The sequence below is a fragment of the Lathyrus oleraceus genome, chromosome 7, assembly GCF_024323335.1.
Source record: "Lathyrus oleraceus cultivar Zhongwan6 chromosome 7, CAAS_Psat_ZW6_1.0, whole genome shotgun sequence".
Lineage (NCBI taxonomy): Eukaryota > Viridiplantae > Streptophyta > Magnoliopsida > Fabales > Fabaceae > Lathyrus > Lathyrus oleraceus.
In genome coordinates, this window is record NC_066585.1 from 543,176,973 (window position 1) to 543,196,227 (window position 19,255).

The 19,255-nt window shown below is 32.4% G+C and overlaps 3 protein-coding genes across 4 annotated transcripts; 1 reads left to right on the top strand and 2 right to left on the bottom strand.

Annotated features, from left to right (window-relative positions):
* Positions 1-3,140: 3,140 nt before the first annotated feature.
* Positions 3,141-4,479, top strand: LOC127105360 (zinc finger protein 1). Its single transcript, XM_051042533.1, has one exon. The coding sequence runs from the start codon at positions 3,443-3,445 to the stop codon at positions 4,115-4,117; it is 675 nt and encodes a 224-aa protein (XP_050898490.1). The 5' UTR covers positions 3,141-3,442; the 3' UTR covers positions 4,118-4,479.
* Positions 4,480-7,700: 3,221 nt separating this feature from the next.
* On the bottom strand, positions 7,701-9,221 carry LOC127105362 (uncharacterized protein At2g39795, mitochondrial). The gene is made up of 3 exons (XM_051042534.1): positions 8,882-9,221; positions 8,349-8,674; positions 7,701-8,048 (listed from the first exon to the last, which is right to left on the bottom strand). The coding sequence occupies exons 1-3, from the start codon at positions 9,095-9,097 to the stop codon at positions 7,886-7,888; spliced, it is 705 nt and encodes a 234-aa protein (XP_050898491.1). The 5' UTR covers positions 9,098-9,221; the 3' UTR covers positions 7,701-7,885.
* Positions 9,222-15,304: 6,083 nt separating this feature from the next.
* Positions 15,305-17,950, bottom strand: LOC127105363 (uncharacterized). 2 transcript variants are annotated; one of them, XM_051042535.1, is made up of 6 exons: positions 17,657-17,899; positions 17,472-17,525; positions 16,840-17,138; positions 16,602-16,651; positions 16,423-16,475; positions 15,305-15,795 (listed from the first exon to the last, which is right to left on the bottom strand). In XM_051042535.1, exons 3-6 carry the CDS (start codon positions 17,073-17,075, stop codon positions 15,421-15,423), a joined length of 714 nt encoding a protein of 237 aa, XP_050898492.1. In that variant the 5' UTR covers positions 17,076-17,138; positions 17,472-17,525; positions 17,657-17,899; the 3' UTR covers positions 15,305-15,420. The 2 variants fall into 2 exon arrangements, with proteins under 2 accessions (XP_050898492.1, XP_050898493.1); XM_051042536.1 differs by lacking the exon at positions 17,472-17,525 and having other exon boundaries at positions 17,657-17,950.
* Positions 17,951-19,255: the final 1,305 nt, after the last annotated feature.

The following is a 19,255-nucleotide window of genomic DNA, read 5'->3' on the forward strand; positions in this document are numbered from 1 at the left end:
ACTTTCTCTGGTCAACTACCATGAACCACTTTGCTAACTTGCAATTCTCTTTACTTTGGGGACTCTTGGGAGATCATATATGCATGGGATGATGAAATTTGAGATGCCCCTTGAAATATTTGATCAATTGGTGAAGAAGCTTGTTGAAGAAGTTACACAAGATACCCAAATGAACTAGGGTTTCCAAGGCAAATCAATTCCAAACTCTTAAATAAATCTTGATCAAAATAACATGTAAAGATCATGGGGACTCATATATGATGCCTAGATCCATTGTGGAGCATTCCTTGGTTGAGCTCTTAGCAATGAGGATCTTAAACTCTAGATGTGAACTTGATGAATCAAAGGTGATCATGTGCCTTACCTACAAAAGAAGTAGACAAATGCAAAGACATATTTTTGGTATTTTGGTTAGTAAATGATAAAATAAAAAGTATGATACAATCACATGATGCTTGGTGATCTCTCCCAAAATAAACCCAATGAGTAAGGGGTGGGGAGGATGTCAAGGTATGATCCCAATGCTAATGCATATGATGTGAATAGCATGAGGGATCTTAGGGTCAAAATTGGGGTCTTACACCAGTTATCTCTTTCTCCCTGATTTTATCGATGTTTTCCCTTTCCTTCGAGAATAAATAAAGTTTGATGGCGATTTTGTTGTATGTTCGAACGTGCGATGCTTTCGGGTATATTTTCGCTAGCTTCAGCCTTCAACCTCTTTTTTTATCAACATTTGAAATGACCTTTTGGTAGTACTTAGGCTCTCCACTATCAGTGATTATCACATACTCGCATGGAGGATGTCTTTGAGAAACTTGATGTTATCTAGTAAATCTTCTCCACTCAAACTCAATCGACGGCTCAGAGGGAGCCTTTTTAATAGGTCCATCGTGATGAGATTTTTGGTCATTAGTTAAATTATCATCATCTACTTGTATATCTCTCTCATTTACAAAATTTATATTATGATGATATAACATTAATGTAAGCTCTAACATTAGATTTTGACTTCTCGACTTTATCAAAATCTTCAACAATTTGAACTTCAACAAAATTAATATATAAGAAAATTTACAGCTGATTTCTCCATAATATTCTAATAGTTAAAAAAAACTTCAAAGCTAGTAGTTTTTTTACCAATTGGAAGCAAACATATAACTTATCCTTTTCTTGTCACTGTCCTTTCTTGTCAAGGATTTGATTCCAAGCCAATATGAATGAGCACAAGGAGAGGCAGATGAGTTACATTAACAAGCTCAGAAAGCTGTTACTTACCCATCAAATGTCACAATGTTTTATGTTTCAAACATGTGTTTTTCTAAAGCCATCCGTACATGCAGCCTGAGTTGCTTATGTAGTACAACACTTTGTGTCAATTGGTTGTTGTCTCAATCACAATAAAATGAGGTTGCAAGCAAACAAAAAAGGCTGCTACCTTCATGAAAAGGAAATGAAATGGTTACTTTACTCATAGCATTGTGAGATTAGATCATATCTAATATAATAGCAATTTTAGTTGGTTTTAGAATTTGGTTTGCTTTAAATTTTAATAGAGTTCATATAATTAACAATAGTTAAGATTTGTAATGTATAATTATGGAATCTTAACCTTACCTAACATTTTCCATGACAAATTCATATGTCACCTAATTTAGCTAATACTTTAAAATAAATTTAGACATTTTCAATGTCAATAAGAACTAATGTTTTAAAAAAATAGTCAAAATTTGAAATACGAATATGATCATTCAACTGAAAATTGAATAGAATAAAAAATATTATAATAAATCATAACTCACCTCGTACGTGTCGATAATATTAGATCAATTATCATATATTTGATTCAAACCCAAAACTTTACAGTTTTTTTTTAATGACAAATTATTAGTATATATTTATATTTTTGTTGGAACATAAATTTAAAATTTCTAATTTCTTTTAACTCTTAAATCAATCGTTTTAAATTAATTGAGTTATTTCCTTCAACCTAAAATAATATGTGTAGTTGTGTGAGTTTATATTGAATATTATTATTTTGTTTGTTTAAAATATTACAAATTTATTTTGAAAATTTCATAAACTAGGCCTCAATTATTAATTATTAAGGTGAAGCATTATGATCTTAACAAGGATACAAAGGAAAAAACATAAAGGAAGGAAGGACCCATGGCCAACTATGAAAAAGCAATTGTTTCTAAAAAAACTGGGGACATTAGTTTGTGGTGTCATATCAACCATGATAAATTAAAATAAAACACTGTAATATGGGACACATGAAACATCACAAGTACATTTGATTCAAAATTTCACTGGGATGTCATAAAGGGGATCTGTAACAATAAATTACATTAGTTTCATTTTGAAAAGTTACTATTTATATATATTACATCTTTTTCATTTAAAATAAATCATCTGATTTCATTTAACACCTAAAATACATACCAGAGAACAATAATATATTAATATATTAATATTAGGTTGGACGTTATCATCAAGATTCGTGTCTTGATACTGATTGTTGTGTGTGAGTCTTGGGTGGTTGTTACCACTTCGAGACTAAAGAAAAATATTGGAATATCAAGTTGCTAATTGAATAAGTTGACAACGGGGACAAGTCTATAATCTATCACATAAACAACAATAGTGCAGCAAGAAGACAATGACAAAAGAGTTTCCCCAAAGATAATGCAAATCCACCAACAGGTTTAAGAAATTCATAATACCACACCTTTTATAAGACAAGTCCATTTTACAACAATACATTATTCTTAAATTCAAAAGTAAGCTATTGATCTTATCTATCATGTCCAAACCTCTAGACATGAATATACCAATAAAAAGGCATATATACAAGTATAAAAAAATGTAGAGAGACATCTTAGAAGACAATAATAAAATCATTAAAAAAATTTCAACAGATTTATCTAACGACTCAAAATATTTTTTGTCGTTCTGAATCAAGGTCAAACAGTCTACTCTCGATTTATCAGTCATTGAGATAATGATAACATGAAATGCGTGAATTTATGACCTAAAAAGGATACAAATCCTTCTAGGACAATAGAGAATCTATGCACTAGTAAATTGTAGAATAGTGCTCTACATAAGTTCCAATCAAACTAGTATACAATACAAATCTTTCTCTCTCTCTGTTTCTCCTTTTCTCATATTCACACAAATAGATGTCTTAAGTTTTAGGTCTCTCTATATTAAGACCTTGTAACTGTAAAATAGTGCTATCTATTTCTATACATAGCACTAAGCATTTATTGTTGTTACAACATTTACAACAAACTTCATCTCTCTTGCAGTTAAACCAAACTTAGATAACAACAATACTAAGCTTATACTTGCATTATATTAATCATGAGTCTTCTAAAGCCATAGCCATATCCATATCCATCTCAAAAACTCGAATCTTTCATGCCAAAAAACTTCTATGGATACTACTACAAAACACAAACATGAATCATCTTCTCAACTTGTACTTGATCTAAGTCTCTCTAGCAAAGATTCATGCGAGGATGAATCAAAGCCGGAACTAAACCTCCTCAACTGTTTCCATGCGAATTTATCAGAAAGCTCGTCGGAATCTAGTCATGAAAATGAACTTGATCCAAGAGTTTTCTCATGCAACTACTGTCAAAGAAAATTCTATAGCTCGCAAGCACTAGGAGGACACCAGAACGCGCATAAGCGCGAAAGAACTTTGGCGAGAAGAGGCTATACAACTAGCATGCCTTCTTCTCTTCCTTCTTATGGCTTATGCAACAAATCACTTGGCATTCAAGTGCATTCTATGATTAACAAACCTTCTTATCAAACACAAACACAAACACCCTTTTTTGGATATTGTTCAAATGGACAAAATGGTTGGAAAAGACAGATTTTTGATTCACAACCAGCAATTGGAAAGCCTCCATCTGGAAACTTTCATGTGAGGAATGAAACTGAACCATCTTTTGGCAGTGGCATTCAAAGGGTAGCTATGTTTCCTAAAAGTCTTGTGAATGAAGGATTTGGACTTGGAGGTTACTTATTGGATAACAGCATTTCACATTTGAAGTCTAAACAAGACAAGTTGCAGAAGCTTGACTTGTCCCTTAAGCTCTAAAGTATAGTCTCATTCAAACAACATGTCATTTGTTCGAATCCGAACAATCATTGATCAGACGTTACTTATCTCCCGGTTGAACTCTAGAAAACCGGAGCGTCGAGACCAAAAAAAATAACACAGTTCATTTTCTCATTAGCTAAAGAGCTTTCAACTTTTTTTTCTTCCTTCTTCACTTGTTTTGTTTTCATGTATCTCTCTTGTTCAACCAGGTTTGAATGCATTTTGATTACTTACAAGAGGTTCTGATTTGCTGCTATTTGCTTTATGTTTTGTCATAAAAATAAATTACTTGCTGATTATTATAATTGTTTTTGGTGAATTTTAAAGAATTGATTTGAAAGTAATAAAGGTTGATTGGTCTTCTGCATGTGTCTTTGATTCATCCAAGAACATAAGCAGTTATATAACTGAGATTTTTTTAATATATTTGGGTCATGCTTTTACTTAGTTATCAACTAATATGAACTATAAAGTTTGTTTATAGGGTAAAATAAGTAATATACTCCAACTCATTTAGATTTATTCATGAAAGGTTGAGATTGTTTACTTTATCTTTTAAGGTTTCCTTTAGAGCAGAAAAATCCAAAATGTATGAGCATGTTTTGCTTCCACAATTAACAACTTGTCTAACACAGAATTTTCGTATTAAATATGTGTTCAGTCTCTGACATATATTTATATTTAATTTATTTTTTAAAATTATTACTGATACCGACGTGTTATGATTGTATTTTTGTAACTCATAAAATGTAATACTAAATAGTTATTTAAGTTCACTTCTTGCGAGGGAGTAAAAAAAAAACATAAAAATAATTGAATTTGACAGTGAACTAAATGTCAACCTAGGACTATTTGAATGAAGGTACAAGATGTATGTCACATATATTGGGTGACAAAGATCTACTGTAGACATTTGGAAGTTAGTGACTGTCATTTTTTTTTCGTACTTGTTGAAAAAATTGATCCACCGAAATGAATTGAATGTTTTAATGGTTGCAAATGTGTCACTAACTTCTACTTTAACCCACTTGTGGTTGGAGAAATGGACATTCTCTATTGAAATCAAAGAAGTTGGTGGGGTAAACCATGTGGAACTAAGCCAAAATAACTCTTTAGATATGATATCAATATCATATCATTTCAAAAAGAAAATTACCCTAATGTCTTAAGATAATTAATTTTTTAAATATTTATTGATTTATTAATATCATAAGTTATTTACCTTGTGAGTTGATTGAACCGTAAACCGCTACACCCTTGAATCCACTTTTCTATTTTTCTTTCAAAAATTCTCATTTCTTTTTTGTTTCATCTAGCAAATTAAGGGTTGAGATATCAGAACACTCTCAAGTGACATGAGAGAATCCTTTTCCGTTGAGTTACCCGCAATAAATTATTTATCGATCATTTCACACATATAAAGTAGGTTTAATTACAATTTTGATTCTCATATTTTATTTATTTACGAAATTGATCCCCCTATTTTAAATTTAAATAGGTTTGATCACCTATTTTAAAATTAAACAGTTTTGATCATCCTCTCATATTTTTAAACTTAAAATTAATGATGTTTTCATTTTTTAAATGACAAGTTATTTGTAAAATGCGACAAATCATTGTATATAAATCTATTATTAAACTTTGTAGATAAAAATATAAGTTAAAAAACAAAAAATTTCATCGATTTTCTACGAAAAGAATGTGAGAGAGAGACTAAAACTGATTGAATTTAAAATAGAAAGACCAAAATTATTTGAATTTAAAATAGGAAGACTAATTTCGTAAATCAAACAAAACAAAGAAACCAAAATTATAATTTAACCTAAAATATATACGTACAAACTCATGATAAAATATTGCATAAGCATTCAAACTTGTAATATCTCACTTCTCTGCTCTACGACAAACTAGTGTGTTAAAATTTCACCATATATATATATATATATATATATATATATATATATATATATATTAGATTACCTTTATTAAGTACTATTTATCAATATCATAAATACAAAGTAGAATATTATTAAACTAAAAGTGGTGCATGTAATATATAAATTAGATGTACAATTGAAAAAATATAATCAATATAAAATTAAAAAGTGATGTTTAATGTGGGATGAAGGGAGTATTAATTAAAATCTTAAACAGTGATTTCTCAACTAATGATATCTTATGTACACTTCAAATTTGTAGGTCCATATATCTCTACATGAGGTTTACACTAATCTCATGTTAATCATGAAACACAAGTACTATTATGATGAAATTCAGTTCAAAAGCAACTGAAAGTCTAGTCATTATGACAGTTAATTATAATCTGTAAGATCTAAGAATGTTTCCTAACATGGATTATGAGTTTGATATATTTTATTTCCATAAGCAGTACTTTAGTTGAGCTGTCTATTTTACTTGTGGTGGCATACCTAAGTCTTTCACCATTCATCCAATAAGATATTCATTTTGCCTCCTAACCAAGAAAGAATCACAAAAAAAACAAAACACAGGGAGCTATCATTCGAAGTAAAATATGCTTCTTGTTCATCAAGATTTTATATGAATAATCAAATTTGAGATTGTATGTCCTCATCTTCATTAATAGATAGTACATGAAACTTGAGTTTTAACATCAACATCTTAGTTAGGCTAGTGAAACAGTGCATGTTTTTTCTTATTATATTCTTTTTATTCTACCAATACTTTGGTATCACTGGTTGTATGCATTGATTCTAACAAAATAGTAGCATATATCAGATGATATAGTTTAACAACTACTATTTTATTATATATATATAGTTCAGTGGCCTTTCAACCAAATAAGTCAAGTCATAATCACTTCATCTCTAATTCTCTAAAGAAACTCATGTCGGCAAATTTTATGGTTTAAGTTAATTTGAACATCCCTTCTCACCTTACCAAATATAGAAAGACAATAATTATACTCAGATGTCTTTTTCTATCAAAGACTTTTTTATTGGATATGTTCACCTGAACCTAACTGGTCCTTTCAAGATTACTCTATTGACAAAACTGTAGTAAGGATTCATTATCTTTAAGCATATTACTAATCTTGTATACAATTCTACCATGCACCAAAACACTACAGGATTCAAGGTATTATAGGAAATTCTAAAAACAATTAAAGGAGAGTGGGAAAGAATCTCAAAAGAAGGGGTGGAGATAGCATTACCATGGATCAAGCCATACATGATCCTATGATTCTGAGACAAGAAAGAATAGTTCATAAGTGAGATTATTTGAAGAAGTTCATGGATGAAAAAAATTAGTAAATTATACTTCAAGGAAAAATTATTTCATGTATGCACTTTTGCGGAGTCTTATCCTGTTCAGCCATTAATTTGAACAATCTGAAAACAATTACAGCCCTTATTCGGCTTCTGGCCGCTATTAGGCAATTGTTCCTAGAACAATGTTAGTCACTGATCATAGATTGTAATGCAGACATCATAATAATAAACACAAATGAAACAATAATTTTTCAAGAATAAAATCTTCCATTTAAGATGCCGCGCAACATGTTTTCACTCTTCATAGGGAAAAAGGGATCCCAGAAAAAAAAACATAAATACAATATGGTCATTTCGTATTTAGTTATACAATTTCTACAAACAATGATTATTCCAAAGAAGTGAACAAAAAATAAGTGTTTATTTTCTTTGAAATAAACTTCAGTGACAAAATAGACAAGAGATATGATCTCATGGTTTATCTCATCTAGAACATTTATAAATTTCAACGCACTTATTTCTTTTCAATAAAAGATTTAACCTTCTCCATCCATCCTATTAGCTCCGTTTTGTCCTTGTGTTTCATGTACTGATGCAAGTAAGTAGCTAGTTTATTATCTATACCCCTTGCATCCAAGAAATCATAAAGGCCATCCTGCAACTCATCATCCAATTCCCTGTAAAGAAACATCATCAAGAAGTGCAAACACAAATCTAAATCTAACTGTCATCCAAAATTGTAAGCAGTGTTGTCAATTGCGGATGGTAGAAAATAACTGCTCCCTTCAACTTCTGCTATGCAACAATTCTCTAGTGCCACTATAGTGTCTGACAATATTTAAATAGCAAATCACGAAACAATAGTAACTTGTTCAAATTCCACTATATTGTAGTGATATAGCCCCTATTTAACAGCACTAATTGTCGAATTGTAAGCAAACAATTAGGGTATGTACCAAATGAGTAAGTAAACTTACTCAAAGTCAGGACCAGCATAGGGCTCAGCTGGAGTATCTTTGCCCGCACGTACAAACAGCCTTTTTATCTCTATACTATCTGGCCAAGCAGAGCACATGATTTCCAGCACACCACCATCTCCCTTGTAGATATTGACAATTAAGGTAATGTGTAGCTGCACTTCATCTGAATTAGCCACACCACCACTTGCTTTCGGGGCAGGGGCAGCTCCATCAAACATGGTGACTTCAACTTTAATATTTTCATCGGCAAATTGTCTATTCAATGTAATCCATCGCTCACCAGGTCGGCCATCCACCATAAAGGAACCAAACTTGTTAGTAGGCTGCAAAACAAGAACATACCCCTTATTTTTCACATCAAAAAGTTTAACTCAGCCTAATCAAACAGAGGAAAACTGGATTTCACCCAAAAAAATGCTAATTGCAGAGATAATTAAGGGTAAAAAAATAAGTGCTTCTAAAAAAACTGTGTCCATAATAAAAGCTAAATTGAAATCAACTACAAATAACGAAAAGGGGAAAAAACGTACGGGTTTGGAAGAAGACGAGGATTGAATCTCATACTGGATTTCGTTACGAAGGAGTCTGGAAATGTTTCCTTCGAAAGCTTCTTTGCGCATTTCGGAGATGTAAGTTCTTCGGGAAATGATGATAGGAGGATGAGAAATGCATAGTCGTTGTTGTTGAATGTGAATTTGGGGATTTAGGGTTAGGGTTTTTCTGAAGGAACGGAGCAAGCGTGCCATTGAAGAACACAACACCGGACACTGGGATTGGAAAACGCAAGTGCAGGGTTTAGAATTAGATGGAAGGGTTTAGGGTTTATGATAAACAAGTGAGAATGAATCTATGAGTCCCAAAAATTCAAAACTTTTATTAGGCAAATAAAAGAGATTAATATTTACACACATTAATTTTTTTAAAAAATTTAGGCAAATAAACTCTTGAAATGATGTGCATTTTATTCATCTATTTTAGTAAATTATCCATTCGTAAAACTTTTTTTCATTCAAAAATAAAATTTACAATCAAATAATAAAATAGTTAACATAATATTTTTTATAGGTAAATAAATTAATAATAATTACTAAAAATTCACACAATTCGAATTTTGATGATGGCGTTCAACCTTCTAATATTATTGATCGAGCTAAAATATGCAAATAATTTGAAAATCATTATAATCTTAATAATAAGAAGAAATGAGAGACATATTAAATTTGGGCATTAAATCAGCACGGTCAGGGTATAAGCGTTTTGAGTGGGGAAGAAATGAGAGAGATATTAAGAGAATAAAAAGTAATTGTATGATTGAATAATGAAATTGAATTATTACTTGCACTTCAAGTAACTTACATATTAAATAAGTAATTAACTAACTAATAACTTGGGTTATATATCACAACATACTTCCTTATAATTTAAGTTATCAAACATAAGTTAATTATAATCGATCTGAACTATTCATAATTTCTTTTTCAAAGTCAGGAATCTGTCGATCTTCAATCATTTGGTGAAAATGTCAGTAAATTGTGCTTTACTCGAGCAATGACTCACTTCAAGTTACCTTAATTTACATTTTCCCTTAGAAAATGAAATTTAACATCAATGTGTTTACTCCTTCCATGCAGAACTGAATTCTTTGCAAGATTAATGGTTGACTTATTGTCGATCTGCAACACCAAAGGTAGCTTCATTTCGACCTTCATCTCATCCAGTACAGATCTGATCCAGATTGTTTGACAAGCAGCATATGATTATGCTATATACTCAGCCTCACATGATGATAATGTCATCACATGTTGCTCTCTCGAGTACCATGAGATTGGGGCACCAAATACTTGAATGAAATAATCAGTTGTGCATCTTCGATCTTCCTTATCGCCACACCAATCAATATATGAATAGCAATCAATAACAACTTCTTTGCTTTCAGAATCTCGAGGAAACATGATTTTATAGTGTATTGATCCTTTTAGGTATATTAGGATTCTTCTTGCAGCTTTAAGGTGTGACACCTTTGGTCCATCCATGTACTTGCTTACCAATCTGAATGAGTAGTCTATATCAGGTATGTTGTTGCACACATACCTCAGAGATCCTACAATTTGTTTGAACAAAGTGACATCGACCTTGTCCTCCTCTCCATGCTTCTCTAGTTTCATATTAGGTTTAACATGTGAGGATACATGATTCGAATCATCCATCCTAAATCTCTTGAGTATTTCTTTGACATACTTCCTTTGATGCAACATTATACCTTGCTTGGAAATTTAAAATTCCACTCCCAGGAAATACGACAAGTTTCCCATATCCGACGTTTCAAATTCCCTCTTCATCGGCTCCTTGAACTTCGAAAGTTCTTCATGTTATTTTCAGTCACTAGCAAGTCATCGAAATATAAGCAGATGATGGCTATATCTTATGCCATGACCTGTACATAGACATCATACTTAGACCTGCATTTGATGAATCTCAATTTGACTAAGTATGAGTTTATTTTCTTGTTCCATGCCCTAGGTGCCTGTTTGATATCATAAAGGGCTTTATGCAACTTAAACACTTTCCCCATGTCTTTCTATATCACAAACCCAAGAGGTTGTGTGACACACGTGACTTCATGGGACCATTTAAAAATGTTGATTTCACATCTAAGTGATTGTCAACCAGGCTTGCTTGCATGCCAAGGCTACCACCAACCTGACAGTTTCCAATCTTACTATTGATGCATATACTTTAGAGTAGTCGAGTCTTGTTCTCCAAAGAAAACCTCAAACTACTAATCTTGCCTTATGTCTTGCAATCGATCCATCAAGATTGTGCTTCACCTTAAACACTCACTTTATTTTGATAGCTTTTGTGCGTGTTGGCAATTCGACTAGCTCCCATGTATTGTTTCTTTCGATCGCTTGTAACTCTTAGATCATAGTTGTCTTCCATTGTTTATGCTTTAAGGTCTCATTATAGTTTATTGTTTTAGCACCTACAAGTAAATCAAAATGAATCAAATCTCCATCTAGTGTGACTTCGCCATCATCGACCACTTCATAGTCTTGAAGCCTTATTGTGAGAATGCTGGCTCTTTGAGATCTTTGGCTTGTGCTAGCCACACCCTCTTTATTGTCTGCTTCAACGTTAATTGTGACTAGAATGTTAAGAATTGGAATTTCTTCATGCTCGCTACTTTCTTCACCAATGTCATAACTCATCAATGGCTTGTTAATTGCATCACCTGAATTCCAATCCCATACAGAGTTCTCAGTAATCATGATGTCTAGACTCATAATGATTTTATCATTCATTGGATTTAATAGCATGTATGCTCCACTCTTATGATATCCTACTAGAATCATAGGTTCACTCTTATCATCAAGCTTCCTTCTCCTTGCATCAGGAACATACTTGTAGCAAATAGAGCCAAACACCTTCAGATGACTCACCGATGATCGTTTTCCACTCCATACTTCTTTAAAAACCTTGTTCTTCAGTTTCTTGGTAGGGAACCTATTCATAATATAACCAGTAGTAGTAACTGCTTCACCCCATAAGGATTTTGGCAAGTTCTTTTGTTTCAACATGCATCTTGCCATATCCAATATGGTTCGGTTTATTCTTTCTCCTATTTCATTATGCTGAGGTGTGTAAGGAGGAGTTACCTCATGATCAATCCCATATTTTGCACAAAACTCTTCAAATATTTTGGATGTGTATTCGTCATCTCCATCTGTTCGTAAAACCTTGATCTTCTTTTCACTCTGGTTTTCGACAAGCATTTTGAATCTCTTAAAGATTGAAAATAATATATTTTTGCGTCTGATCACATAAATCCAAAGCTTTCAACTGTACTCATCAACAAATGAGACAAAATATATGTTTCCACCTATGGTCTGATCCTCAAGCGGGCCACATACATCTGAATGTATTACTTATAGTATGCAGGAGGATCTCATTGACATAGTCGAAACGAGAGACTTCCTGAATTGCTTCTCTACTAAGAAACCTTCACAGAGTTTGTCGGCCATCACAAGACTTGGTATACCAGTTACCATATCTTAAGTAATAAGTTGATTGAGTGACCTAAAATTTAAATTGTCAAAACTCAAATGCCATAGCTAATTATGCTTGTAGTCGACAACTATTTTAGGCATTGTACCTCAGTCGAACTGATCATGGTTTTAAATATCCTATTCTTCGACATAGGAGATTTTAAGACGAAGTTATTATGGGTGTCAAACAATTTAAAGGCTCCATCTTTCATAACCTCTGAGAAATCTTTTTCGACCAATTGTCTAACACTTAGCATATTACACTTCATGCTAGGTACATAAAGTACATCTTTGATGATATCTTTTGCTCAATTACTCTTTTGAATAACTGTGTTGCCAGTACCTTCTATTTGCAATGAGCTATTATGTACAAGCTTGACCTTGCTCTTCTTCGGCTCGTCAAAATTTTCTAACCACACTCTTCGACCAGTCATATGATTCGAGGAACCAGTTCTTGAAGTCGACATGCTCATTTACAACTGCATCCATAATCACCATACCATCTGAATCTTTGCGTGCAAGGTTTGCTCATTTATCATCCTTGCCTTTTATCGCTCCCTTGTCTTTCTTGTACCAGCAATTCTTTGCCAAGTGACCTCACTTTTCATAGTTATAGCGTTGCACACTTTTCTTCTCCTGTTTGTCTTTCTGATATAAGGTTCATTCTCCTCTTTTCTAGGATTTAGAAGCCATATATAATCAACCTTATGCTTTTAAGAGTTCACCCAAGACTTCTTGCTCTAACTTTTGTCTCATTTGCCCTCGAATATGTTGAAACCACCATGCTTCTTCCATGTTTGGGTCTGCAGTGGTTGTATTGAATCTTGAACCTTTTTCCTTTCGAAAATCCTTAACTCATGTGCCTCCAACGAATCAACTAAATCTTCCAATTTTAAAGTTTCAATATTGTTGAATTCTTGAATGACTACAATAATGTGATCAAAGTGAGAGGTCAATGTATGCATTACCTTTTCAATTATCATCTTATCAGTTAGGACTTCACCACAACCTTTCATGAGATGGACAAGATTTTGCACCTTCGAGACATATCATTTAATCCTTTCATCTTATCCCATCTGCAGTAACTCATATTACCTTCGCAATGTTTATAATTTGACAACTTTAACCTTCTCACCACCTCCATAATACTTGACAAGAATATCCCATGCCTCCTTTGCTGATTCAACATTATAAATTTGGTCTAAATTCGTTGTATCTGCTGTAAATTGAATAAAAAATGTAACATTGCAATCTTTCTTCTTGGCTTCCTTGTGAGTGATTCTCTTAGCAAGCTCTGGAACGCTATTAGTAACCATTTATAGGGTTTCATGAAAACCAAATAATGAATGCATTTGTTTTTTTCAATCGGATCCAATTTTTTCCATGAATAATTGGAAGAGAATTGGGAATATCATTGCTACCATTCATCTTTGCAGCAAATAGGATTCACGGTTCCTTAAAACACGACCACCGATGTGCAATTTTTGAATTTCCTGTCAAAAAGAACGAACCAAAAGTTTTGGATGGGAAATGAGAGAGAGAGATGATTGTGTTATTAACTAATAAAACTGAACTACACTAATCTATTTATATACTGGTAAGTTACTTGCACTTCAAGTAAATTATATGATAAGTATCTAACTAAATAATAACTTTAATTATATATCACAAATACCCCTTTCAAGAAAAAATTGTCATTTTTAAAGGTTAAAAAATAAAGGTTATATTAAAACTATAAAAATTAAGGTAATACTAACTTATGCTTCAAGAACACATGTTACGAAACTTAATAGAAAATTTATATCTAAAAACCAATAAAATTATTAATCATAAATTTTTAATAAATTCAAAATATAATTTTCAAAAATAAAATTATATATTTATCTCTTAATTGTAGTGATCAAAACTACAATTAAATCAAATAAAAAATAAAGATTTTATTAGTTTTAAATATGCATCACAGTTAACTTATATTTGGCGGTTTCTTTGTTAACTTATGTTTGGCGGTTTCTTTATCACAAACAACTCTTATTTTAAGAGTCCCGCACTTTTCTATTAATAAATTAAAATTATATGCATTTTAAAATACTAAAACAAAAAGTAAGAATTTGATATTTAAGTAAAATCAATTAATATAAAAATTATGAATGTAGTATATTTTAAGAGAGTTCTTGAAATTTGGCATTTAAAAGAGTTTATATGCATAAATTTTTTTTAATGTTGTTGTGATAACCAAAATCATTAAAATAAAATTAGATGAAAAATATTCTTGAAGGATCATTTCGCTTCATGTCGTAAAAAACGCAAATTTGAAGAAAAACATCGCTATGCCTGATTTTTTTTTTTTCTTCTAAATAGTAGAGGTGAGAAGAGAGGTATAACAAAAAGGTGTTTTTTTCGCCCAAACACACTTAAGTGTGGAGTTAATATCAATCCAATGTGATCACAATTGAGCTGGTAACTTCATTTAAAGAATAAGTTTTTTTATTGAGCCACTCATTGATAGCAATACTCAGTTAGCACCTTGTGGCTAGAGAGAACCATGGGATCCAGTCAATCATTTCAGGGAGAGATGTTGTGCATGATGCATCAAAATTTCTCCAACAAGCAAAGTGATCATGGGAGAGATGTTAAGCATGATATCCAGTCAATCATTTCAGAGAGAGATGTATGCAAGTGAGAATCCAGTAAAATGATAATATCTATCGTTTTACTCGACTCTCAGTCTTACATGATTGCAGACAGCACAAAACTCAGCTTGGAATTGCTTTCAATTTTCCACCAACAATCAAACTGATACACCAAAGATAGCTTTTCCAGTTGAATTTTCCTTCTCAACATAAAAAATTTTTAAAAAAAATTCCCCTAGGAGGGAAGAGGGTGGCAGATTTGGTAAGTTGTTATAAATAATTTTAAACTTTTCACTTCTTAGAAAAAAATATATCAATAAGAACCCTGCAGTACAGCTTTTGATAAATTATATACTTTTTTTCCTTCAAAAATGTTCTTAAGAAATAACCACCTTAAGAAGCTTTTCCGCTTTGATTCTGGCCTGTTGGATTCTGAAGAGAAGAACTTGGAGTTCCCACTGAACCCTTACTTTCTTCACCTAATTCTGACTTTGAATCATCCTTGCCTCCACTAGTGTTCATTGGTGCAAAACTATTTGGTTTTTTTTTCTCATCACCAGTTACCTGATTTGTGTTTATGTTACTGTGTGATTGCTTCTTTGTTACAACAGCAATCTCCTTTACAGTCTCTTCAAGTTTGTCAAGTCTTACATTCACCTCTGACAGCAGCGAATTTGCTTCCTTTTCCTCAGGAGGATGTAGTTCCAATTCTTTTTCTCTTTCCTTTGCTTCTTCTTCTTCCTTCTTCTTCCTTTTCTGCTCCACTTCCTGTGAATTAATTTGGAGAAAGGCCGTTATCAAGAGGGAAAATCAACCCCAGAAGACGACAGTATTCTAACACACACAAGCTCAAATGGATATTCAAAAACTACCAGCAAGAAAATAAATTATAATCCAAGATGTAACATATTCCTAATAAATGGCATTAGTAGACAAGTGGCGCCCCATATATCTCGAGTTCAGTAGCTACACCGACAATGTAAATAGGTGTCATACAAAAGTTCAATTAGATTTCACAATTTTATCATAATGTTTTGTTATTAAACTTGTGTAGTATCTCATTAATTCTCAGCATTCAACTCATTGGTGCTGCGCACAACACATGAACTACAAAGCATCTAGAAAATTATTAATACACAACCGGTGTCTAGCCTGGAAAATGAAAAGAATCAGATACATCGAATATTCTACCAAAACTTATGTTGCACTGAAGTTACAAATCTAAAGAGTTCCATAAACAGGACATTAAGATGGATCCCTGAACTGATATGGTTCAACGCGAAGAGACGTATAAATGGTAAGATGATCCAGATATCATATGCATCAAACCAACATTTCTATAATGCACAAAAAAACACTCATATTATTAATATTACAAAGGGAAACGAAACATACCGCTTCCATTGTCCTTATTTCATAACGAGCATACTGCGCCACCAAATAGACAGCTGCAGCAGTAAAGGAAAAAATGTTTGTAGCTAGATGTTAGCAGTAGAATTTTTTTAGAAAATACTACGGGTAATAATAAATTCAAGTTCAATGAATGGAGGAAAACATCAAATATGCTATCATACCCAAGGAAGGCATGCAGGCAAAAAAAAATTGCACAAGATGGAAGTCGAACCTGATCAAGAAAGACAGAGATGCAAAGTAAGAATTTCTATTTATAAATTTGGTTACCTATAAGCATAAACATTGAAACCAAATATAGGATGGTTATTTAATCATAAATATTGAAAAAATAGTTGAAGATTGTGGATGTAGTGAAGATGTTCGACAAAATGCAAGAGAGATTAGAAGGGGGATAAATACCCAAACTTTCTCTTCTTTGGGGGATCAGTGAAAAGGATCTTAATGGCAGTCATCATGTCGAGATTTTCGAGCTGCCGATACCTTTCATCAGTAATGATCTCCTTGCTGTTGTTGTTACTGTTCTTTGCCGATGTACAAAAGGAACTTCTCTGAGCAGATTTGTTGCATAATGATGTTGTTGGAAAAAGCTTGAATTGCACAACGAAGCGCAACAACCTTGCTCTACTGCCTAACATCCTCCTTTCACACTAAAAGTTCCAGCTTATTTTTATCATTTCACTAGAGCAATGTTGTTAAACCTGGACCAGTCATCGGATCGATTAAAACATTGGGACGGTAAATCATAGGTCAAAGCAATGGATCCAAACAATTCTTACAAAAATATAATTTATCTTCAACACAACACAAATAAACAGGATTACAAAAACTAATTCTTCAACTTTAGAACCATGATCATGACATTAGTACATAGCGGAACAAACAGCAAATGGAATTTTCACATATCAAAAGCTCACAATTAAATTATAAACCCAAATAAAATTTGTATATCAATTGTATAAAAGTGAGCTCTATAGCAATGTGTGTCTATGTCCGCGTCAGACACTAAGACACACCACTGACACTTGGATTACCTTCAATTTATTCATTTTTTCAAATTATTTTTGGTGTGAAGTGTTGTGTCCATGCTTCATAGAGAGTGACAGGCAATTCAACCAAAAGCAAAAACAAAACAGATTAGGATTCATTCATAACTCCATAGTTTTCTTAAGAGCAAATTGAGAAAATTGAAAGGGTTGATAAGAAGAAGACAACACACCGAGGATGAACAACAAAGAGGCGGAAGAAGCTTGAACTCCGGCGTCGGTCGTGAGCGGTGGTGTTGTGTGGTAGTTCACGGTGAAGGCGCTGATGTGATTGAGTGGCGCCGGCAGGACGCAGTGGTGGAGATGTGATTGCGGCACGATTTGAGAACTTAACGGAATATGAGATCGATAGACTTGTTGGAGAGAGAATCTTTGGGGTTAGATAAGTAAAACTAAATAGTTATGGGTAGTATATGCAATTTTAAACTTTTTTATTTAATTTTGATTTTGGCTCAAATCATTCGTTTGCCTTTTTTATGTTGACGCGAATTTCTTAACGTAGCACATGTGTCACATCAAGTCAAAATACTTAAATATATTCGGATTCTAAAAATGCATTTTTAGACGCATTAAATTATTATTAAACGTTAAAATATTGTAGAGATATATCTTCAAATTTATTTTAAGAATGTATATTAATAAAGTATTGAAATTTAAATCGCGGCAGAATCCTTCTCCTTCCTTATTTCTAAAAAACTTAAAACTCTCTTCAAAATCTCTCAATTTTTTTTGCATCACTAGGTCCAAAATAAAACAACCAAACTCAAAGGATCTTCAATCAATATCAAAAACATCATTCAAGTTCAAGATCAAACTGAAAATTGTATGATTATGATATTTTGATAAGTTTTTTGAGTTTTTGTGTAAATGAGTAAAAAATGATGATTAAGTTGAGAAATTAGTAGAAATTGCATGAATGATAATTTAGACATAGTGTAAAACATGTTTGTTGGCTAAAAATGATGATCAAACCATTTATTTTGTGTGTTTAGTGGTCTGCATTGTCGCCATTAACAAACCTGAAAAGTTATCGAAAATTCAGGAGATTTATCTCGGGAGTTTTTCAACGTTTGGATTGCACGTCTCCGATATTTTTCAATGTTTGGATTCATATTACCCGGAGATGCATCTCTGTAAAATATCAGTATGTTTTTGTTTTTGCTTTCTTGTTTGTAGTGTTGTTTGCTTGCACTAATTGTCTGATTTACTCTAATTTTCAGGCATTATGGTTGATAGACACGATAAACTAAGGCATGACATGGCTACACAGCATGCATCAGTGCAGTCGGAAGAGTCAGGTTTTGGAGGCTCATGTTCTCTCTGTCCATGCGGAGGCATCTACTTCTAGAGCCCATGCTTCTCCATGTTCTTCTTCCATAATGATCTCTCAGCAAGTGCACATAAATATTAGTTATAGTATAAAAAATGTTGAACCCACAGAGAGCAATGTCAACCTACCGTTATCTATCGTTGTTTTGTAAATCTAAGACTATCGGGAAGAGTTTTGCTAAAGAAACAAATTAAAATAACTGATTTTAGAATTAATAGAAACAGAGACCGAAATGTAATTTTCTGATAGCTTTCGGACTCGTATAAAATTAAGCACCTAAGTTTACTTTAAAAATTATTTTCGGAAGAATTATTAATTTAAAAATAATGTTCGTATCGAATTTTAGAAATTCCGAAATTCCTTTTTGAAAAGTAATAGTTCTTAATTAATTAATAAAGCGTTGTAGCTGTTTTTAAAAATTCAAGATCTGGATTTTAATAAT

Excerpts from the sequence above, each read along its gene's own strand:
- LOC127105360 (XM_051042533.1), top strand. The coding sequence starts at position 3,443 with ATGGATACTACTACAAAACACAAACATGAATCATCTTCTCAACTTGTA.
- LOC127105362 (XM_051042534.1), bottom strand. The coding sequence starts at position 9,097 with ATGGCACGCTTGCTCCGTTCCTTCAGAAAAACCCTAACCCTAAATCCC. Across the intron at positions 8,675-8,881 it reads CCTCGTCTTCTTCCAAACCC|CCTACTAACAAGTTTGGTTC; the intron begins GTACGTTTTTTC and ends CTTGTTTTGCAG. Across the intron at positions 8,049-8,348 it reads TATGCTGGTCCTGACTTTGA|GGAATTGGATGATGAGTTGC; the intron begins GTAAGTTTACTT and ends GTTTCTTTACAG.
- LOC127105363 (XM_051042536.1), bottom strand. The coding sequence starts at position 17,075 with ATGTTAGGCAGTAGAGCAAGGTTGTTGCGCTTCGTTGTGCAATTCAAG. Across the intron at positions 16,476-16,601 it reads TGCCTGCATGCCTTCCTTGG|CTGTCTATTTGGTGGCGCAG; the intron begins GTATGATAGCAT and ends TTACTGCTGCAG. Across the intron at positions 15,796-16,422 it reads AAATAAGGACAATGGAAGCG|GAAGTGGAGCAGAAAAGGAA; the intron begins GTATGTTTCGTT and ends ATTAATTCACAG.